Consider the following 24,321-nt stretch of genomic DNA (forward strand, 5'->3'; position numbering starts at 1 on the left):
CACCCCAGGGACAACCTGTTTGGTTATTTCTAACAGGTTTCTTTTTTAAAGCTTGAAATAAGCCTCTTAATGATTTGCTACTTTTTCATTCAGCACTCGTCCTTCTATCAATTCTGTGTGGGGTTTTTCCCCATCCATATTCTGATTTTAATGAAGCTGAAATTAATATGGCTCAATGTATTTAATGACTTTGGCTTAATTAGCTCTTTATTCTGCTAGTGTCTGTTACCATGATCTAACATTATTTACACTGGAGGAAACACTCTGCACCAGTAAAGTAAGTGGTGAGTCCTAAAAAAAAAAGAAAGAAAAGCCATAACACACCTCTGGTACTTCCGAAACTATCACTCGTAATAAGTGATAGTACTGGAACATCCTAAGCAAGTGTCAGAATGGGGTTCCAAAGCATTCTGGCATGGCTTGACAACTGGGAAGAGTGCTTAATCCAGGTCTGCCATGTCCTGCTGGCTTATCACCATGTTTCTCTTCCAGTTGTCTGCCATCATCTGGACACACCTAGGATCAATCTTGAACTACTACTGTCACTCAAGTCACAATATGAAGACCATGCATGGATAAGCACTGCAAGAACTCAGGTTGAAGAGAGCAACATTTAAGGGGTTTTGCTGTACATTAAAGACTAGGAATTACCTCCACAGCAGCTCAGTCTCAGCCTGGAGTTTGTACTGAACTTTAGAAGATTGGTCACCTGACAGCAGATGAGGACTCTAAATTGCTATGATCACTCCCTTCCTGGGTGACCTGATCATGTACTATACCTGGCTTAATGTGCATCCTGTCTCTGCATCTCTGGATGTCAGGAAATAGTCTGTAGCTCTCTCTTCTGATATGGCTACCATTATGCTGCTACAGCAATGGAAGAAATAGACTATTTCCTATTCCATCTTTTTTATGAGTCTGTTGATTGCATATACTCAACGATCTTAACTACAGCCAATTTGCCATAACCTCACATTGACTGTGTAGCCAGCCTTGGGAACATTCAGCCAAGAATTAATTTCTATTCAGAGCAGGGCTTGAAAAATCCACTTGATAGTGTTGTGAGTAGGAATATTTTCCTGGCAACTGCCATCAACTACTGCAGAACTGAGTTAATTTATAAATACACTAAAGCTGCTAGCCCTTGTGGCTATGAACAAAACTCCAAAGTCATAACCAGAGTACAACAGATGCAGTGCTGTCTGTATGAATTTGCAGATGGTACCAGTGTCTTCGCTGCTGTTCAGAGTTATCTTAAACAGCTGCTGAGGGAAAACTAACCTGGTTCTTGTCAGTTTTTACTACTAATATTCAGTATCCTCTGGCCAACTACAAAACTGACAAGTCAGATCAATTTCACTTTGCTGCTGCTTGGCAGAATGAGTGAATGGAGCTGTGTGCTGGAGAAGAGAACAGAAGATAAACAGACTAGTGAAGGGTAAAGTAAGAAAGCTGAGGGATGGACAAGGGGACACAAACCAACCCTTGTAGCAACCAGGAGGCCCCTGAATGAGAGGGATGAACAGAAAATCAGACTACTCATGCTTGCGTCACGCAGCATGTTGGGGCTGGAAAGTAACCTGGGTAATGACAAGATACAGTACGAGATTCCCATCTTTCACACAGGCATTTGGCTAGCAGGATTAGTCCTCCGTCTAAGATATGTATGGTGAAATTTCACCGCTCCTATGTATGAGTAGGTGTGTAGCCATCATCGGCTATCCCTCGATATGAGGATGATGTCTGCTAGGGGAAAGTCATCGATGAGACTTAAGATGGCTGAGAAGTCCAAATTGTGGTCTATACATTTTTCCACATAGGACAGGTGATTGCTTGGAGAGAGCACAACTGCTGGCTGGGATGCTGTACACTTTCCTTCCTCCTCTGCCATTTCTCAGACTCTTGAGCAAGGTGATTCTTTTCAAACTGAGCTAAGGCTTAATGTTTGAGGTGATGCCATTGCAGTCTATTGCCAGACAGCTCTTCCCAATTTGTGGGGTCAATGCCTCCCTTCTTAATATACTTATTAAATATACTTAATATACTTTCGGGATATCCTTGTAGTATTTCCTCTTACTATGACTAAGTTGAGAAAAGAGGACTTGCTTCAGAAGACGAGTATCAGCCATCCACACACAATGACCAGCCCAGCGAAGTTGATGTTTCATAATTTTTGCCTCAACATTGGTGATGTTAGCTGCAGAGAGAATGCTGGCATTAATGCAACAGTCTTCCCATCTGATACAGAGAATCGTCCTAAGGCAGCATTGTTGGTACACTTAAGATGGCTTCAATATGTCACCCATATCTCACACCCATAAAGAAGGGCGGAGATGACTACTGCCTTGTAGACCAGGATCTTAGTTTCCATCTGCAGATCTCTGTCAATAAAGACACACAAAGCAACTTTCCAAAGGATGCACTGGTACAATGGATCCTATGTTCGATCTCCACATCAAGATTAGCTGTCTGGGAGAGGTGGCTACCAAAATAAGAGAAATGCTCAATATTTTCCAGGGGTTCACTGCCAATGACAAGTTGTTGGAGAAGGGGGGCAACTTGTGTTGGGGCAGGCTGGTGGAGCACCTCAGTCTTCCCAACGTTGAGGGAAAGTCTATGATAGGTGCCTGAAAAGTGATCTAAGGTGAACTGCAAGTCAGCCTTGGTGTGTGTGAGAATAGCACAATCATCAGCATACTGAAGGTCGGTAATAACCTTAGTTTTAGGATGAAGGCACCACAGATTGCATCCACTGCTCACACCAGCCATAGATGGGTGCATAATATGAGAGGGCATTAGGGGGAAGTGAGAGGAGAAAGATGAGAGAACATGTAAGGGGAAGGTAAAAACATTTTCCCCCATGTTTTGGAGCTATAACAGGGTAGAGGAAGAAAACACAGGAAAAGATGCTTTATAATCTATGTTAGGAAAAGGGGAGAGAGAGAAAAAGAAAGTGGAGTGAAGCTTGGAAGGGGACGAAGATAAAACAAAAGTTAATATTTTCAAAAGGGCCTAAGGCCCAGACTTTTGAAAATATTTAGGTGTTGCAAGGCAAGGACTTTAGCCAGCTGAATCACTAAGTCGCTTTTGCAAATGGGAATGTCCACACTACAGTGGCACAGCTAAGGCTCTGCAGCTGTGCCACTGTAGCTGCACAGCGTAGATGCTTCCTATATTGATGGAAGGATTTCACCCCCATTGATTGTAGCTAATCCACCTCTCCAAGAAGTGGTAGCTAGGTGGATGGAAAAATTCTTCTGTCAATCTAGCCGCATGTACACCAGGGGATAGGTCACCCTAATACAGCACTCAGAGTGTGAACTTCTTCACAGCCCTGAGTGACGTAGTTAGGTTGATCTAATTTTTAATTGTGGACCAAGCCTTAGGTACTAGGGCTAGATTCACAAAGGGAGATGGGGCAGAGCTGCCTCTTCAGGTGCTTAAGTTCAACTTTTAGGCACCAATGACATTAACAGAACCACTGCTCAGCGGCCACCTAACCCTACAGGCATTTTAATTCCCAAGGCACTTACTTTTCTGCCAGTGGACATGCACAAAAGTCCTGATGAATTGGTATGGCTGCTGCTGGAATACAGTATCAGTTCTGATGCCGACAATTCAAGAAGGATGTTGATAAATAGGAGAGGGGTTGGAGAAGAGTCACAAGAATAATTAAAAGATTAGAAAACCTGCCTTATAACTGAGCTCCTTGAGTCTATCAAATTATTTAGTTTAACAAAGAGCAGGTTAAGGGGAGACTTGATTACAATAAGTATCTACTCAGGGAACAAACATTTATAAATTGACTCATCAGTCTAGTAGAGAAAGGTATAACATGATCCAATGGCTGGAAGCTGAAGGTAGACAAATTCGGACTGGAAATAAGACATAATTTTTTAATAATTAGTGTAATTAACCACTGGAACAATTTATTAAAGGCTGTGGTGGATTCTCCATCAGTGGCAATTTTTAAATCAAGACTGGATGTTTTTCTAGAGTAGATCTTTTTAGAAATTATTTTGGAGAAGTTCTATGGCATGTGTTATACAGGATGTCAGATCAGATGATCACAATGGTCCCTTCTGGCTTTGGAATCCAGGAATCATAGCCAATATCCCAGTGGTTTGGTCATTCACTTGGGATACGAGAGACTTAGTTTGAATCCCCACTGTGTCTCTGGTTCAAATTAAGGATTTTTGGACTAAAACAAGGTCTCTCACTTTCCAGATGTGGGTCCTAATCAGTGGCTTATTGGGTATTCTGGGGTGGGGACTCACTCAATCCCTCCTGTTGAAGCTTTACCCTCTCTATAAATAATATGTATTGGAGCAGGGACATTCCCACAACACAAGTGAGTGGACTAAGCACTAAGCTATAGAGAGACAAAGTGGATGAGGTAATATCCATTTTTTTAATTGGATCAGCTTCTGTTAGGGTTGGTCTACACTAGAAAATTAGATCGACCCAGCTACATTGCTCAAGATTGTGTATGGGGGAAAACACACTCCTGAGTGATGTAGTTAAGCTGACCTAAGTCCCCATGTAGACAATGCTAGGTCAAAGGCAGATTCGTCCTTTGACTTAGCTACTGCCTCTCAGGGCAGTACTACACCACCAGGAGACTCCCTCCTGTCGGCGTAAGTAGTGTCTACACTAAGCACTACAGCAGCGCAGCGTTTCAAGTGTAGACAAGCCCTTGGTGAAAGAAACAAGCTTTCAAGCTACAAAGCTCTTCTTCGAATCTGTGAAAGGTATTCAGTGTCACAACTAAATACAGGGTGGAACAGATTGTTTGGCATAAGCAGTTAATAGGTATCCTAAGAGATCATTCAAGGTGCAGTGGCCTGTTAACACCTCTTCTGTTATAAGAAAAAAAAGGGAGTGTTGTAACGGGTTAAAATCATTGTATTGTGTGTATGCCCCGAGTCCATGTTGAGAAAGAGACAAGCAATTGATTTATAGGCGAAGAAGTATCTGTTAGACTTGTTTTGCAATGGAAAATTTTGTTATGTGATGAATAGAAAAATCCACTGAGGATTGTTAATTGTGCTTCAAGTTGTTTTGTAGACATATGTCCTTATAATTGTTCCTAGATATTTTGTAATAGATAAGGGGAAGTTGTTAATCTTGTGTAATAGATAAGGAGGTAGGAGTTGTAAGCCACCTGGGGAGAGAAACTCAGGGGCAGCAAAAAATCCTGACTGAAAAGTGACCAGTTGAACTTGGAATAAGGGGAACTTGCGAGACCAGCAGTTCCCCGCCCAAATTTGGAAGTTTGCAGTCGCTGCAACTTTTATTTGGCAAGTTACACCTGGTCAAGGACGACCTTTTGGCCTAGGGACTCCCCAAGAACGGACCGACAAAGTGATGTAGAAAATGTCCATAATTGGCTTGGCGGACGTATAGGCCGGAGTAGAGATAAAAGGGGTTGTCAGGCAGGCCCAAATTGGAGAGCCACACATCAAGAAAGGGGTGCACCAGAATCGCACTGCGTAGAGGCTCTGATCAACCGTCACACCTCTCTCCGGCTCGTTGCCTCGACATTGCATTAGAATAGTCAGGTAACTGAGCTGATAACCCATTGGGACTTGTCCTGCGGATGATAACCTGGGTGTGAATATGATAGAGGTTCCACCTGGATGAAAATCAGTGCTAAATAAGAAAGACCAGGTCATGAAGCATTTGTTATCTTTGCTGCTACTGAGTTCATCTCTACATGTGGTAAGTAGTAAATGTAAATGTAAACTAACAATAATTCTACTTGTATTCCAGGAGTGATTGTGGCTATAACTGTTGGAATAATTGCTTTTTGCACTTGCTTTGTAATTATTAGTTGTTTCTTAAGTTTCATTTGTGTGTTAAGAATTTGTAAACGAATTAGAGAATACAATTTGTGGTAACATCTAGCGGGCACCCTTCGAGTCTTAAGATTCGCCACAAAGGCTAAAACCTTCGAAAGACTCAGGTGTTAGTCTCAATTGCGGGCATCCTTCGATTTGTCCCAAAAGGGCAAATTGCCACGGAAGTTCTTGTAACTCTCAAAAGACTTGGATGTAAGTTTTGTGCCTTAAATTGCAATCATTGTAATTAATTGTTGTTGTCTGTAATTATATAAAAGTGAATAAGTAAAAGAAAAATTTAATTCAAATAGTTGTACTAGTGAGTTGATAAATAAAGACTATTAAGTGGTTAAGAATCTAAGTAGTTTGCCAAGTTTTTTCCGCTAGTTTGCCAAGTTTATTTCTGCTCCATCACACTCCAATTAAAAGAACTTTAAGTAACCCTTAGGTGCTCGCACCGCTGGTCGGGGCAAATGCTTAATGTTTCTTTGTTTGTGGTATTAATAGAAACTTTCATATCATAAAACCGGTTTTTTGTGTGTGTTTTTCCTTTCCGACGTCATTGGCCGTCTTTCAAAAAGGGGATATATACGGATCCGCCTTAGGGTTCTAGAGTTTTGGGCACCCTTCAAATGCCACTGACCACTTGTTCAGTGAGGTTTGCCATCAGTGATTTGTTCCACCGAAAAGTCTTGGGTGTTATAGGCTAAACGCTTTTGGCACTTCAGGGAGATTAGTTATTGTAATAAGCCATACATCCAGTGTCTTTATGGAGACCAGGATTTTTAGTATTTAGCACTAGCACCCATCTTGTGTCCTTACTATCTAGGAACCAACATGGTTATATGAACATGCCAAACAATTGAGCTATAGAGTCATTCTCTCTCATCCAATGAATATTTAATTATTTATACAAACTGGAACAGCTCCAAGAGTGAACGAGACACACCAGAATTCCCAGCAGCCCACTGACACTCACCTCAGAGATGAAATATTTCGGTTCAAGTCCTTGCTTTGAATCAGGCAGAATAGGGATTCAAATCTGGATCTCTCAAGGGAGTGCCCTAATTACTAGGCTAGGGCTACACACATGCCCACCGTGGTTGTCTTTTATGTGTGACTCAATCCGGTGGACTCAGGATGTACCTACTGTTTGGGCCCTGGAGGGGAAATAGATGGGGGAGAAAGCCTAGTTTGAGAATCCTGCCAGCGCTTAGTTGCCAAGTAATGCAGTAGTGTCAAGATGTAGGTGGCTCTGCTCATGCTCAATGGCGAAAGCTTAGGCACCTCGGGACTTTAGCTGGCAACTGACCAATGTTTTTTGTAAATGGGACTAGGCCTAAGTGTGGGTCTTAGGCACCTTAAGAGGGAGTTAGCCACCTAAGTCCTCTTGTGAATCTAGCCATTAGTGGCCAGTGCTTTTCTCCTTGCTTTCCTGCTGTTTATTGTTCAAGAGTTGTCATGCTCAAAGCTGATAGCATTTGCAACATGCAAGTGTGTGTGCAAAAGGAGACACATGTTTCTCTGACTGCATAGACAACGAGGGACCAACAGAGAGATTGAACAGACTGTGCATAGATTGTCAGATTTTTCCACTTCAAAGATCCATCTGAATCATGCTACTGTTTTGTATCTGTGCACACTACTGCACGATGAACTAGAAAATGCTGCTGATAATATGCAGGTACTGTTTGTTCCCCACAATGTGCTTGCAGCGCTTTGTCTATACGAATGTATCATTTCAACAGGTCCTTGTGAATCTTACACAAATGTCACTAGTGTGAAGGTCCCCCTGTCCATTATTATTTCATCTATTCCCATAAACTTCAATTTTTTTATGAAAGTAAGGAGGTATATTACTGGCAGTTGTTAGTATCAGAGTCAGCATTGTACACTTCCATATAAACTGATGCTGACCTCCCTCATTACTGTGGACTGGCAGATGGTTTCATATCACTGGAACACTTTTTTACTATAATTGTAAAACTATTTCATTTGTCATTCCTAGAGGCATCATCAAAACCAGGGCTCAGTTATATTGGGGCCGTGATGCTGTCTGGATTAGAAGTGACCATCTATAATATTATTGATATCAATAGTGCAAAATTACAATAATTTGTACTAGATATGCCATGTCAAGTACCATTGAAAAGGTTATAATTTGCTAAGATTGATAAGCACATTTATTTGTATGTGTCAATTTTGTATTATAAATTGTAAATATGTATGGCATATTTGTATTTCAACTTGTGCTATGTTTCTGGGTGACACCACAGACAGGATGGCAGTAGCACTAAGCCTGCTAAATGGCCCATAAAGGCACTAACAGGTACAATGAATCCAGTGAAAGAACCCAGGGGCTATACCATATGAGTCACCAGGATGGACAGAGGCTTCTCCATGCCATGTACTGTGTGGCTCTGTTTGGGACAAACCACATGACAAAGGAACATAAAAGGCAGTGGCACCACCCCCATCTTGTCTTCATTCCTGCTTCTCTGGATCAACTGATCTACAACTGAAGCTGTGAAACAAAGGACTGAGACCCATCCAGGTACTGGATGTACACCAGAGGAACTGTACAAGCCTGCAAACTCTACAATCCTGCTGAGAATTTGATATATATGGACTTTAAGGTCATTTGTATGCATTTGATTGATTGAATATTTCTCTTCTCATTTGGTTGTTTCCTTTTATAATAAACCTTTAGTTTTAGTTGCTAAAGGATTGGCTGGCAGTGTAGTATTTTGGATAAGGTCCAAACTTATATTGATCTAGCAATGTGGCTGACCCTTTGGGGTCAGGAGAACATTTTGGTAAAAGCAATAGAGTTTTAAATAACTTATCACTTTACTGGACCTAGTTGCTGACTGGGAGCCAGAGACTGAAATGCAGTAAAGGGGCAGAATAACTTTTTTATTTTAGCTTCTTGATAACCAGTGTGAGGAATCAGAAGCACTGTTTGTGACTGGTTGGAGAATCTAACTTCAGTGTTAGCCACCAGTTTGGGAGAATCTGCGCTCCTTTTTGCAGCTTGCCCTGCCTTTAGCATTTTCTGGTGAGCTACCCTAGGCACCAACAGGTCACATGGGCTAAGCAAGCAGCTGTTGCCTTTTGATGTGGAGTATAGGAAACTTGCCACCTATTATCTTGTGTGTGCCTGCATTGTGCACATGCACAGATGGCTGCTAGGCTAGCACACAGGCTGTTAGCTGAGCAGAGTTTCCTGGGCAGTGACTCCTGGCGCTTGAGTGCAATCACTGCTCTTTGGGTTCTGTGCTTCAAACCATCATGGTTCCAGAAATGTCCTTACCTACTCCACTCCCCCAGTACCCTGTAGGGCCCCAACACCATGCTGGCTGCCCCAATGCTGGCCCCGGCTGTGGCCCCCAAATACCCTGGGACCATGATTCTCCCCCCCCCCCCCATACCCTAAGCCCCTGCTGTCCCCCTCCGCCCCCCAAAATATCCTGGGGCTGCCTCTTCAGCACTCCCCGCTGCATCCCCAGGCCGGCCGGGGGCGGTACCTGGGTCAAGTCCCCGCAGCGCCGCCTGCTCCCGGATCCAGGCCTCGCTGAGCTCCAGCTGCAGCGCCATCCCCGCCTGTTGCCGGGCAACGCAGCCAAACACCCGCAGCGCGCGCTCCCCACACCGCAGGCGCGCCGCGCGCCTACTAGACAGGGCGCGGTGGCGCGCGCGGACCTGAGAATGGACGGCGCGCGCAGCCCCGCGGCGGGGCCCGTTATTGCAACCTCAGTCCCTCCCCTCTATTCCCCACCCCGGGGCTGCGCGGGAAGAGGGGCCGCCGCTTTCACTATGGTATGAACCATGAAGCGGATCAAAAGGGTGGGGGGAGGGGACTGGGAGAGGGCCCCCCATGGGATCAAAGGGGGAGGAGAGGGTGACCCCCATGGGATCAAAGGGGAGGGCTGGGAGAGGGCCCCCATGGGATCAAAGGGGTAAGAGAGGGCAGCCACCCTTGGGAACAAAGAGGGAAATGTAGGCTGCCTTTCATGGGATCAAAGGGGGAAGGGTGGCCACACATAGGATCAAAGGGAAGGGGCGCCCCCTGCGATTAAATGTATTAAAGGGGGAAGAGGGGGCAGCTCTCCCCTGGGAGCAATGTGGGCAGCGGAGGGGGCAGTTACCTGGGAGCAATGCATGAATCAGAGTGCAGACGCCATCTCTGTCGCTCTGCTGTGATGGAGACACACACCTCATGTCACAGCTGAGGGCACCAAGGTTGGTGTCTGCCCAGCAGCTTGTCACTGATGCCTTGTCAGCCCAGAGACTGGCCCTGCATCATTGCAATCAGCCTCAATCAGAGCTTTCAGTGCAGGTCTCTGCATAGATGCTCTCAAGTCTTTTTTTTTGGTTTTTTTTTTAAACTGACTTGAATTTGGGTCACTCTTCTCCCAAAATGAGCATCCACATGCAGATCTGTGCTGAAGTAGCTGAAGGTGTGAATTCCTGATTCCAGCTGATTCCATTACTTCATTTCCTGTTTCTGTGAAGTCGAGGCCTGAGTACTGTGTTCACGGGTGCAGAGCAGTTCACATAATAGTCATTTTACGGACAGGGAGATTGGAGCACAGAAGCCACACAGCTAAGACATGGAAGAGCCAGGTGTGAAGCCCAGCATTCCTGCTGGAGTTGATTGGGCCATCTTCAAATGGTTTTGTTCCTTTTGGAGACTTCCTGACTCCAGAGTTTTCAGGCTGTGCTAGAGGGATGGTTTAGTGAGGTTTGCAAAAAGCCATTCTGGTTGGATCTAACTGTTCAAATCTAAGAAGAGTTGTCTTAGATCTTGACTGGCAACATAAAGAAATTGGGCCAGGTCCTGGCCCCTATAAAAAAATCTGGCATAATGCACTATTTGGGGATTCTCCCAGCATAAGTAAATCTACCCATGGTGTTCCTACGCTTTGCCACTGTCTTCCTAGTGTAAGGGGCATAACTGGGGTCTGGCTAGAATGATGGCTGCACTCTTGTGTCCCCTGCTGCAGGATGGTCCAGTGGAGAGCCAGATGCAGTTTAGAGCAGCTGAGGTTCAAGCCCATTGGGTTTGTTGCAGCTTACTGTGTGGCTGTTTCAGGCTGGACTTTAAATAGTGATGCTGTGTTGGAAGCACATAGATGTTAAAAAAATTCATGATGCATTTTGTTAGAATAAGAGTTCATTGGTTGGCCCTGGTGTAATTATGTAGTGCATTCTGTGCCTGTCTTCTGGGTGTTACTCTCCTCCTCAGAGGCTGCTGCAGTTCCATGACACCTTATGTGTCTAAGATGAAAGGTGCTATGTAAATGTAAAATATAACTACAGCATACTGTTCTTCAATGGGGGACACTATATCAGGATAGCTTTTTTATTAGGACATTCCAGAGTGTTATGCTGGATGATGTAAATGACTGCTTTCTGGTGGATCTTTGATGTAGAGACAATCACAAACCTTCTTAAAGCTAATGGGTGGTGTAAGGAATCTATTTGTCAAAAAACATTTGCTGAATTTTTTTTGTTGCCTGTATTGTAACGGGTATACTTGCAGACAGGTATTTTGAAATAAATTATCAAAAAAATTGAAACGGGCACGATTATATTGTGTTATTGTGACAAATAAAATATGCAGAATTTTTCAAAATTTTAAAACATTGTGTGCAGAATTTTTAATTTTTTGGTGCAGATTTCCTACAGGATTAGCCGCTGTGGCACGTCAGTGAAGACGCTACCTATGCCGACAGGAGGGCTTCTCCTGTTGGCGTAGGTACTCCACCAATGGGGGAAGCGGTAGCTCTGTTGACATAGTACTCTCTACACTAGGGGTTAGATCGGCTTAACTGCGTTGCTCGGGGGGGTGGATTTTTCACATCCTTGAGTGACATAGTTATGCCAACCTAATTTCATAGTGTAGGCCTGGCCTAACTTTAGTCTTCCTTGTTTAAAGAAATTTGTCATATGGATATAAATTTAACATATATATAAATTTTCAGTTGAAATTTCTAAATAAAACTATGTTAAAAAGGCGTTAATTAATGTCAGTGGCATAGCGATGGGGGGAGGTGAAAGCGGACTATGCCCCCAGGCGCCGGCCTAGAGGGGGTGCTGGCTGTGCCCTCCTCCTCAGAGCCTGCCAGGAGCCGCCAGGCTTTGACATTCCTGGCGGCTGCACTGACCCCAGATCAGGCTGGCAGGCGGCCGAGGGCTCCTGCTACTGGTGGAGCAAGCATTCTCCCGTCCCCGCCTCCTCTGCGCTGGGTGCAACTACACCAGGGAGCTGCGGGGACCCTGGCCGCACAGGAGCCAGGGAGCCAGCCTAACAGCGGGGCTCCGGGGCAGAGTCCATCATGCCATGCCCTCCCTCACTGACGGGCAGCCCGGGGGCATCGGCCTTGTCACTCCCACTCCTCACTGTCCCCATAGTGAGGGAGAAGGCAGAGGGGGAGAGCAGGAAACTGCCATCGACGGGAGTGTCTGTGTGTGTGCAAATGCAAGTATTGACCCCCAGGCGCCAGAGACCCACAGTACGCCACTGATTAATGTTAAGAGTATATATGAGAAATTTAAAACAAGCATTATAAACCCAGGTTCTTCAGGGCTTAACTTAAAAGAAGTCCAAAAATGTTAACATCTGGAAATTCACAAGTAGGGCACCCAAGCAACCTTCCCCCCCTCCCCATGATATCATCAAAACCATGGCTGGATCCTCCATAATAATAATTAATATACGCATTTTTAGATAGCAACAAAATATTTTTCTATGATAGTTGTAAGGTGTGTTAATTGTTACTCTGGCACTGTTTTATTTTGGATATTTTTGCTGTGTTTTCTGCTACTACACACAGTGACCGGGCTGATCTCACATTAGTATAAATCACTGAACTTCACTAGAGCCAACTGAATTATAGTTGTGTCAAAAACCAGTGCAAGTGATTATAGTCAGACCCATTGTTGTCAGCCATATAAGTACTTACTGGATGCTCAAAGGCCATGTTATTTGAGTATTTTAAAATTATATTATTCTTTAAACTTTACTTTCCATTCAGCAGTAGCACACTCACTATACATTTTAAACCTGACTTTCCAAAGTTTAGACACGTGCTGTGTACACAAAAATGCATACGTTTGCCTAATTCGCATGAGCAGTTGCCATATTTGTATGTGAAATATGGTCTTTGTATGCACAAGTGATTTTGCAGGTAATATAAAATCAGTCATATGCATATTTAAGTTTTTTTAATCAGGCTCAGAATGGGTAGTAAGTGTGCTGCCACTGAATGGAAAATCAAATGTAAAGACAAATGGCATTTTAAAATAAAATATTATAAAACACTGCTTCAGAATTTACTGGTTCACTGTAGCCTATTGATATGATTTTCTTTTTCAATTAGAAGGAACCTGAGATAGTTAATGAATCTACAGAAGAGGACTCAATTCATTTTAATGTTGGCGGCTGGCATTTTTCTATTCCTAAAAGTAAAATTGCTCAGTTTCCGGACTCTCTGCTTTGGAAAGAATCTTCTGCCCTGGTTCGGTCTGAAAACCCAAAATTATTCATCGACAGAGATGGATTCACATTTAGACACATCCATTATTATCTACATACCTCAAAATTGTCTTTTTCCAGCTGTGCTGAATTGAACTTGTTGTATGAACAAGCATTAATTTTGCAGCTGACACCTTTATTGCAGGTACAGTGCGATGTTGTATGAGCAAGCATTAATTTTGCAGGTGACTATTGCAAGTACAATGATATTATGTATTACTTGTATACAGATTTTGTTCATTCGTAAATAATAATGACCATATAAATATTTCAAAGTATGTGTAAATATATAGGTGCTTGGAATGGATGCCTAACAATTAATTTCCAAGTATGTTCATTCATTAGCTGCTGAATACAGAAATAAATTCTGAATATGACATTTGACCTTTCCATCAGAGATCATTCAAGGGTCCTTACTCATATTAAAATCACAGAATCATAGAAATATAGGGCTGAAGGGATCTTAAGTGATTATCTAGTCCAACCCCTTGCACTGAGGCAGGACCAAGTAAACCTAGATTGTTCCTAACGGGTGTCTGTCCAACCTGTTCTTAAAAACCTCCAGTGAGAGTGTGCTGGTTCTCAGGGTACCCAGAATTCTGAATCACCTGGTTGTTCCCAGCTTCTAGCACGAGAGGGTTTGCTTCTGCTTAACCATGTACCAGCTCCATGACACCATCAGCTTGTTAGCCACTCACGCACTCTCTTCTGGTCTATGCCAGCCCTTAGCTTGCCTTGCAGGTTAGCAGTAGGTGCACCCCAGGCCCCAAACACCTTTGAAGCATTCTCCTGTAGTGTCCAGCCCTTTATCCATTCAACACTCACAGAAATGCCAGGTCTGCTGTACCTAAGGGATCAGTGTACACACCAGCTTGTATGATTCAACTCAGGATCAGAAGTACCCTGCTTAATATCATAGCACTTAAATATCTTATAGTGAAAAGAAGATAAATTTATTACCAAAGATTCAAGTTAGAAGAGTAGGGATATTGGAAACAAAATTATAACATGCTTTCTAGAGACTAAACTTAACTAAAAGGTTAATCTCCTGTCTAAAGAAATTTATCTCACCCAATGTCTTTTGCTACATCTTCAGCCAAGGATGGCTGAGATCCCGTTTTCACAAATGTAAACACACTGCCCATTTACTTCCTAGGTGCAGGATAAGGGGGTATCTTGTTTGCCTTCTCCCTGTATCCCTAAAGTTCATTGTATGTACTCAGAGACAGTATAAACCTCTATGATTAGTTTCTCTTTTGTGCTTCAGTCCTGTTGACTTCTAACCTTTTTGATAACTTCAAATGTAAATAGGCATCCATTCTACTAGCTTACAATGCTTAATTTACATCTGACAGAGATAGGTAAATTCTTCACCTTGGCTGGTGACTCATACCTTGACACAGAATCTATGAACACATTTTCAGTGTATATACCTAACGCCTGACATAGTATCTGCCTGTACAGGTTGCTGTAGCCATGGTGGTCCCAGGATATTAGGGAGATAAGGTGGGTGCGGAAATGTCAACTATTTGACCCACTTCTCTTGGTGAGAGAGACAAGCTTTCAAGTTTACACAGAGCTCTTCTTTAAGTCTGGAGAGCTCTGTGTAATACCCTCACCTACAGGTCGAAACCTGGAAGTGTTGTCATTACTGTAGAAGCCCACAGTTTAGTGCCCGTTCTCACGCTCCGTCAAAAGCCGTGTCAAGCACGTGCAACATTTATAGTTGAATTCTGTTCAGTCTGTTTTCAGTCTAAGACAGGTAGGGGTCTATGGACCAGAGGTTGAATTTCCAAAGGGGGTCCACACCTCCATGTGAAATTTTTTACGGGGCTGCAAATGAAAACAAGGTGGAAAACCACCGAGTTAGAAAAAGGGATATGGTGGCATTTGACAGGCACTAATAATGTTTGTCCCTCTGAAGCAGGTTGATCATGTAAGAGAATGCACTTGTAAGCACCATCAAGATGTAAAATGTGTTTTTTCTGTAAAGTTGCAGTATGACTTACAAATGAATGTGGGATGTCTCCACTGGCTTCATTTGAGAAAAATAGTAATGAGTCCATAAAATGTTCCAAAACCAGGCTATTTTCTGCACAGTGTTTTAACTAATTCAAACCACTGCCAAGTCAATACCATTCTGAATGGTTTCATGCATACTTTTTGTTACTTTTCTGAAGATATGCTTATAGCAGTTAGGGTGGTATTTCCCTTCTGAAGCTATAAGATTACTTACACCAGCTACACATACACAGAGCTCACGTTCATACTCTACTATCTCAGGTATTTGTTTGTTCATTTTGAATGTTGTTGGACTGAGGTTCACTTACTCAGCAGATGAGTCTAAGAAATATTTATTAAGGCAAAGCCTTCAGAGCAGTGATCAATTACTCACAAGTGGGAAGCTTACCATGACGATCTCACCATAGCTGCCTCCAGCACTGGACAATACAGCTTCAGCTTCTCTTTGTTTCACAAGCTTATTTATAACTTTATCTTTTCTTATACATATGTATTAGTCTCTAATTTCCATGTTAATTCTCCTCTTCTGTCAGTAGAAGATTAGTATTAGTCCATATCGGTCTTTTCTAGCTTTATAGTTACTGTATCTTTTCTTGTTCTCACAAACATGATTATTCTGCAATTTATTACAGATGCGCAACCTTAAACATGATTATTCTGCAGTTTATTAATGTACATAGTTCTACATATGCTTATGCTGTTAAATGTTATCAGAACAGACTCACAAAAACCGAAGCAGGCTACTGTTAGGCCTAAATATGTCTTTGCTCCCAACCATTTTTATAGAAGGAAGTTTTTGTTTGGAACTTCCATCCTGGCAGAAAATGCAAAGACTCCACTGGGAGACCTTGTACCCAAGCACAGTCAAGGTTTTGGAGATTGTAACACAAGATTGGGTTTGCAGTTCACCCTTCCTGGTTGATGAAGTATCTTCAGTGGATTCACGGAGTCTGCTAATTTTACCTTTATCTGTGCTCATTGCATAAGAGTTTTTATGCCTAAGTATTGATTGCCTGCCTTCAGATGGAAGAGCTGATAGAAGTCTATCAGTTGCATCCCTATTTTGGAAATCCCTGCGCTTCTGTCTTGTATTGGTTGCCTCTTGTATTGTAGCTAATCCCTGTTCACCAGAAGCTACAACACTGTTCTTTTTCACTTGTTGGCAAATAATGCGTTGTTCATAAGATACTGTTGAGGGATGCTTCATATTCAAGACTGCCTCCATATTTTGTCTATGGAATATATAAGGATAATAATCAATATAATTAATAACTACAATACAAATATTGAATAAATAAATAGTAAATATTTACCAGTATGAAGCTTATGCCAGGATATAGGTATCCAAATCGATACTCAACCCACACTGTAAGCAAAAGTCAGCTTTAGGTTATATTAGTGGTTAGAGCTAATAATTAGCTAATCATTTATATTTTTGAAAGAGGAGAACTTATGGAAATAAATTATATCATACTATGTTGTGTATGATACTTTGTGTAATGCATAGCAGTACATTTAACACCTTCACATATCAAAAATACCTGAAAAGTAGTTAAATTATTTAATCTTAAATGTTGTCCTTACTGCAAAACCAACAGAATTCAAGTGCATAGCATCACGTGACCAGAGGAAGGAGAGAATCTGATCTTCAACAGAAATTGCTGCCTGCATTTTCTGATAGAACAGTTTTTGAAATTAGGAACATATTCCATATTTAGTATCTTTCTTTTACTTTATGTTTTCATGTTACAAATAGCCATTTTCTTTTTTCTTTTTACTTAAAATTCAAAATTCAGCTTGATAAACATCATTTTCAGATTCTGCACATCCAAATTATAAAAGTAAACATGTTTACTAACTCTTCCCCAGAAATGCTTTCTATTTCATTAATTTTAACTTGGCTTACTCTCGTAGGCAGAGGAGTGGCCCCAGTTGATGGATGGTGCCTTGTATAATGGCTACTTCGATGCATTTTATGTACTCCTTTTCCTGCAGGAAAGGACATAGACATTCCTCAGGACTTCTTTCCTTCACTGTGAGTGATAAAGCCGAATTTAGTCAGGAGTTCAGGATGGTGGTTGCATTCTGGTCTGAGTTAGGAAAAGTTTTACTGATTTCATTCTCTTGATTATCTCTGAGAAGTAGGATGACAGCTCTTTGTAATGGGGTTATTGCTTGGAACAGATGTTTGGTTTATGTAATCCAGGTAGAGTTGAGCGAATAATAGATATGTTGCTTCAGTGACCAAAACCAAAACAAAAAAAAGTGTTTGGATCAAACAAAAGGTTTTGAATGTAAGATATTATTTATTACTAGCACCAGGACATTTTTTATATGAAGCCAAACATTTATTCCCCTTTCCAATCCCTTCATTCCAATCACCTACCATTATCATGTCATCAGAGCCAGGCAGGTCTTTCAGCCTCTCAGTTCGGCCTGTCTGTTTCTAATTTTGTACGCTAACATTGCCACATCAAAACGTTCAACATTCAATGAGTTAGACAACCAACATGAGAGATTTAGGAGATTTAAAAAAAACAATATAGCACATTTTTTTCATCTATCTTTTGATTTTTCATCTTGAGGGAGAAGTTGCTTACCCCCAGTTTGTGTGTGACCATCTCATGTTCAAATTTCAACTTTCAATGCACATGCAAAAATCGAGGCCTCTCTGTTTGCTACTTGAAGGGGATTCTCCTTACTCTCTCTTGCTGCTTGGGGTGTGGGAGCTGAAATTCTATCTCCAACCCTACCCAGGTAGAATAGGTTGCTGTCTATTCCACATTCTCCCTCAGTTTGCTTAACACCCACCACTGTCCCTAGTCCCCCTCTGTCTATCTTCTGTGCCCCTGCTCAGTCCCACTGACAGTAATGGGAAATGGTGGTCATTTGGGGTAAGGACAAAACTTCACAACATTTGAAGTAGAAATCAGAAATTCATAAAAAGCCTTTACCCTCCTCTCCCCTCCAAAAATATTGTGCAATTTGTGAATATTGTGAATATTAGCTATACTGTACTGTGACAGGGCTAGGCTCAAAGCTTGTTAAATACGCTTTTTGGAATATATGAGTGCCTCTGATTAAATTGCACATTCCTATGAAAATCCATCTGAAATCCTTATTTCTACTGAAAATAGGGACAGTCTAAATCTCAGTCTGTTCACACCCTTAGAAGCTATTGCATACTTTTTGCACAGTATTACATGCCATTTTTTTATGGATGCAAAGGGCTGTTCACCATGCATTTGAGTAGACTATCATCTGTGGCTACTTTTATGTTTTGAACTATTTACTTGAATTAAAATACTCAGTAACATTTATATATATTAACAGACGTTAGACAATTTGAAGGAAGGGAAACATAATCTGCGTGTGCGACCTGCAGATATACCAATAGCTGAAAGAGCATCCATGAATTACTGGAGAACGCAAAAATGTATCAGCAAACCATCAGAGTTTCCTATTAAAAGCCCAGCATTTACAGGTAAATGTCCCAACCCTCCTCTCTGTGAATGTACCTAGTACCTTAATTACTTAGCAAACTCTGTAGGTCATAAGCACTCGCTCGTGTTCAGGCAAGAGTAGGATTTTTAAAATATTGTAGAATCCAAAGGTCCTTATTATGTTGTGTTTTGTATGTACATGGTTAACTTCCTGATGACTGATTATATGGAAGCAGAGGTGCACATTTAGTTATATGGACATACAACTGTGGATTTTGGTGTGTGCATCCAGGTATGTGTGCACTTACCTGGGTGTAGTATCTTTGTCCCAAGGGTGTTTCCATAGACTAGAAGACTATCAAGGTTTAACTACCCTCCTTTGTTAACCTTCTGTCACCATCCCTTGGAATTTTATCCCAAAATGAAGATAAAAAGATAGCAGAGAAGGCAGACAAGCCCCACATTCAAAATGGAGTTTGCAGTCTGGCACAGATACACACAGAGAGTCTCCTGAACCAAACAGAATTAATATGTTGTACATGAATGAATTCCCCATATTGTCACATCTCCGCTAGCTGATAACTCCCCATTAACAACTACATATTCTGTTTCCCACTATTTATCTTTGATATGTGCTATACTGTGTTCAGAGAGGAGATATGAACACTCTTGCTTAGAAGAACTGTCTGTAGTTCGAAAGCTAGTACTTTCCACCAACACAAGTAAGTCCGGTAAAAAATTAACTGCAATTTTCCTTGTTTGTGCATTGATATCCTCTGATTCCCCCCTAGGATTACATGATAAAGCTCCATTGGGGCTGATGGATACACCATTACTTGATACAGAAGAGGAAGTGCATTACTGTTTTCTGCCATTAGACTTGGTGGGAAAATACCCTACATTAGTCAATGATGATAATTTACTGTGGCTCCTTGAGAATGCAGCTCTGATAGAGTGTGAATGCAGTGAGTTCCGTTTCATAGGTAAACTTCATTCTTTTCTTTTTGGAAATCTTGCACATTTGAGCACTTTCAAAATAAGTTACAAATAATTATACTCTACCCTTGTCTCTCAACATCTTCAGTTTCATTCTATAATCTCTGTGTCCTTTTTAGTACTAACCTACTTTTAAATTAGTCTTTAATAAAATTTATTTTTAGACCGAAATCTTTGATTTTCTTCCAACCCACCAGTTTACTTGGGCCAGTACACCGTGGTGCAGCATCAGAACATTTGAGGACTTCATCTCAACTTAGTGTAACGTCCATGTGATGCAGTTATTTGGAGTATTGTTTCTTCAGTGTCCAAATCAATGTGTGGGTCCATAGCTGGTGCTAGTTTACAAACTGTGGAAACTTTTTGACTTTGCATTCTGGAATTTATGTTTAGGGTCACCAAACAATAGGGGCCAAGTCCCAGGTTTGGTGCTGCTGCTTTGCAGTGTGATTCCAGCAGAATGTAGCCAGATAGTCAATTTATCTGACACCAGAAGGATTGCTCCAGAGATCTAGTGCATTGACTCCTGCACCCCCACCTCCTTGCTGGTGGTGCATGGGATATAGTTGGAACAAAAGGCTATGGCCAGGACTCCCTGGCACAATGACAATCTTCAGTTGATGTGTCAGTTTTGGGAGGCTGTTGGCATCCACTATAATTAAAGCAAGCCCTCAGGCTGCTTTTCTGTCATGGGATTGTCCCAACACACAGCCATCCCAGGTTCAAGAGAGCGTAAGATGAGCTATATGCCAACTTTGAACCTACACAGCCTCCCCTGCACTGTCTCTGAATATGCTGATGCCATATAACTATACGTTACTAATCCAGGCATATGGTTATAGGCTATATTGTGTTAAACACACAACATTTTAAAAACAACCAAGAACTTCCACTGTGCATTATGTGTGCAGTGTTGTTGTAGCTGTGTCGGTTCTAGGATATTAGACAAACTGGGTGAGGTAATATATTTTATTGGACCAGCTTTTGTTGATAAAAGAGACAAGCTTTTGAGCTTACAAAGAGCCTTTCTTCAGGCCCAGGTTTGAAGAAAAGTTCTGTGTAGAATCAAAAGTTTGTCAGAAGATGGTCCCATAAAAGATAGTGCCTCACTCACTGTGGATTAAGGTCAGGGAGTTGGAGGAATGGAGTGAGGGCCTTGGAATTGGGGAGTTAGGTTGGGCATTGAGGCTGAGTAACTGTACTGACTTGCTTTCTGGCTACAGCCTTTGCCAACCCCTCATCCTACCTGCCTCTGTATTCCTTCCTCCGTATTCCTCCAGTCTCTCTTAGATATTTTAAGCTTCAGCAATGGGATTCCCAGTCCAACAGACCTGGTAAATTTAGTCAGACCAGACCTCTTCTCTGGCGAACTATAGAGAAGCTGCCTCTGTAGCAATTCAACAAGCTCTGCTTGTCAGGCAACTTTGCCTACAAGCTTAATCCACACTCTCACTGTGGCTTGGCCCTCCGTGTTTGCTGTTAGACCATTTCTGGAACTAGTTCAGCTGAACCCATTGCTGATATCCATTGTTGGCAAGGGGCAATTTCCTAATGTGTATAAGACTCGTGATAACGTTAAAACATTATCCATAAATGTGTGTGTGTGTCTGTGTGTGTCTGTGTGTGTGTCTGTGTGTGTGTACATATATATAAATAATGGCTATACAACACAAAATGCTACACAAAGCATATATAATGCCATTGAAGCTTTCTAAAATTAAAAAAAGAAAAGTAGATACTATATTAGATGTCATATTCAAATGGATAACTTTCTTCACTTCATGTGGAAATGTATACCTAGGCAAAGGTTCAGGTTTCAAATCCCAATTGTAATACCAAATATTACTGGAAAAGCAGTGCCAGCTATGTGGAGATATACATGTGTTGTATACAGTAAAATGAAGATACACCTACACTGTAAAAAAACCCCCAACAATCCTGCTGCAGCGAGTCTCAGAGCCCAAGGCAACTGACTCAGGCTCATGAGGCTCATGCTATGGGGCTAAAAATAGATGTTTGGGCTCTCAGACCTGTCCCCCAGTGGGTTTTAGAGCCCGGGCTACAGCCCAAGTACAAACATCTACACTGCTCTTTTAGCCCATAGCATGAGCCCTGCGAGGTCAGTTGACCCAGGTCTGAGACTTGCTGCCACGGGGTTTTGTCTGCAATGTAGGCATACTCTGATAATGTGAAGTCCTTTCTGCCACTGGCACTGCTGATTGCCAAGCATAGAATCCCCTTGATATGGATGGAAAAAGAGATTTGTAATGAACCATACTCCCAGTGTGCTGAAAGCAGCATCCAAGTAACAAACTAGCTATTAAAAAAGGACAGACATTAAGATATATCACAAAATATGGTCAAAATGTACAGATTACCTGGAAACAGACAAAATAGTCTAAATATTTTTTAAATCACTGCTGGTAGCCTTATCTACTGGGACAAATTTGAGTTAGACTGCAAATCAAACTTGTTATGCAAATTTAAGAATACATAACACTAATGGTGAATGGTTTGAACCAAAAGAAAAGGTTATATTTCTTTTAATGTAATTCTCAACTAGTATGACATACTGTATATTAATGTAAACTTACCTCAAATCAATCAATTAATCATACATATTTCAAAAATTATATCTATATCAAAGTTAAAATAATCATTTAAAATATTCTAAACTCAGATACGGGATTAAGTCATGTTCCTATAGCATTGCTTATGTAAATAGTAAATGGATCTTAAGGTAGGAGTAAATTGCACCCCTTTTTAAAGCCTCTTTACACTACCAAAGCAATAGAAAGGGGTGTTAGTGTAAATAAGAATTAGATCCTTTTTCTGTAGTAACAAAGTTGTGTTTCATTTATGAAAGGATCGTCTAGCTTCTGAAGAGTTATGTAACCTTTTAAAGTGTAGCAGAACCCCCAGCTCCTCCACTAAATGTTTCATGCTCATGTAGATCTGCTATTGCCACAATTTTGCCCTGGTGTTTTTGAAGGACCTGCTGGCATCAGAATTCATCAGCATGTGGTAAACTCCATGTTGAAATATATTTCAGGAGGGAGCTGTGCTTGCAGAAAAGCCCATATCTGAGTCATTTGGAATGTTGCTGCAAATAAAACCAAACTGATTCTTGTGGATTGCATTACCTATCATTTTGCTATACTTTAAAGTAAAGTGACCTTTGATTTTACATCTTGATCTTCAAAAACTGCTATGACTATATTTGTTTTCAGGTATTTATTTTCAAAGACCAAGGATCTCCTGATTTACTTGTAGAATATAAAATAATTAATGAATGTATTATTGTTGGGGGAAAAATGTCAACAGACTATTGTTTTTGGTAGAATGAACATTGAAAAGGTAAATGACAAAATTAACACTAGTTTTTGTCTTTATTTTTCAAGTTAATTTTCTTCGCTCAGAGAAGATTTTGTTGCCTGATAATTTCTCCAACATAGATGTTTTGGAAGCAGAAGTTGTAACTTTGGGAATTCCTAAGCTTACAGATGCAGTGAAGATTTATAGGGGTAATTTGGTGTACATAACTGCCACTTTATTGTCAGTGTATTTGCCTATTCATTTCTCTTCTGTGCTAAGTTGTTTGAATGTTGTGGTGATTCATAGATACATAGATTCCAAGGCCAGAAGGGACTATTGTGATCATCTAGTGTGACCTCCTGTACAACACAGGACATAGAATTTACCCCAAATAATTCCTTTTGAACTAAAACATTAAAAAAAAATCCAATCTTGATTTAAATTTTGCCAGGGATGGAGAATCCACCATGACCATTGATAAATTATTCCAATGGTTAATTACTTTCACTGTTAAAAATTTACACCTTTCTCCCAGTTTGAATTTGTGTAGCTTCAACTTCCAGCCATTGGATCATGATTTCTGCTAGATTGAAGAGCCGATTATGATATATTTGTTCTCCATGTGGGAAATTATAGACTGTCATTAAGTCACCCCTTTTCCCATTGTTAAGCTAAACAGATTGAGCTCCTTAAGTCTATCACCATAAGGAATGTTTTCCAATCCGTTTATCATTCTCATGGCACTTCTCTGAACTGTCTCCAAATTTATCAACATCCTTCTTAAATTGTGCACTCCAGAACTAGACACAGTATTACAGCAGCAGTCACACCAGTGCCAAATAGAGGTGAAATAATCTCTCCACTCCTACTCAAGATTCCCCTGTTTATGCATCCAAGGATCTCATTAGCCCCTTTGGCCACAGTGTCACACTGGAGGCTCCTGTCCACCCCTTCCACCACCAAATCTTTTTCAGCCTCTACTTATCAGGATAGAGTCTTCCATCCTGTAAGTATGGCCTATATTCTTTGTTCCTAGATGTATACATTATATTTGACCATATTGCAATGCATATTGACTGAGCTCAGTTTATTAAGGAATCCAGATTGCTCTGTATCAGTGACTTGTCCTCTTCTTTATTTATCACTTTTCCGATTTTTGTATCAC

General features: G+C 41.3%; 2 protein-coding genes across 2 annotated transcripts in view; one reads left to right on the forward strand and one right to left on the reverse strand.

Moving 5' to 3' along the window:
• LRRC36 (leucine rich repeat containing 36) overlaps positions 1 to 9,437 on the reverse strand; it is a 54,708-nt gene extending 45,271 nt beyond the window's left edge. The window contains exon 1 of the mRNA XM_067550159.1: positions 9,368 to 9,437. Within this exon, the coding sequence (XP_067406260.1) occupies positions 9,368 to 9,437 (70 nt within the window). The remainder of the gene's footprint in view (positions 1 to 9,367) is intronic.
• A 3,018-nt stretch (positions 9,438 to 12,455) lies between these two features.
• Positions 12,456 to 24,321, forward strand: part of KCTD19 (potassium channel tetramerization domain containing 19) — a 41,673-nt gene continuing 29,807 nt past the window's right edge. The window contains exons 1-5 of the mRNA XM_067550320.1: positions 12,456 to 12,479; positions 13,226 to 13,525; positions 18,736 to 18,886; positions 19,637 to 19,828; positions 23,243 to 23,365. Coding sequence (XP_067406421.1) covers positions 12,456 to 12,479; positions 13,226 to 13,525; positions 18,736 to 18,886; positions 19,637 to 19,828; positions 23,243 to 23,365 — 790 coding nt within the window. The remainder of the gene's footprint in view (positions 12,480 to 13,225; positions 13,526 to 18,735; positions 18,887 to 19,636; positions 19,829 to 23,242; positions 23,366 to 24,321) is intronic.

This window comes from Emydura macquarii, unplaced genomic scaffold (genome assembly GCF_026122565.2).
Source record: "Emydura macquarii macquarii isolate MOO-44397 ecotype Brisbane River unplaced genomic scaffold, CSIRO-AGI_Emac_v2 contig_295, whole genome shotgun sequence".
In the NCBI taxonomy this organism is placed as follows: domain Eukaryota; kingdom Metazoa; phylum Chordata; order Testudines; family Chelidae; genus Emydura; species Emydura macquarii.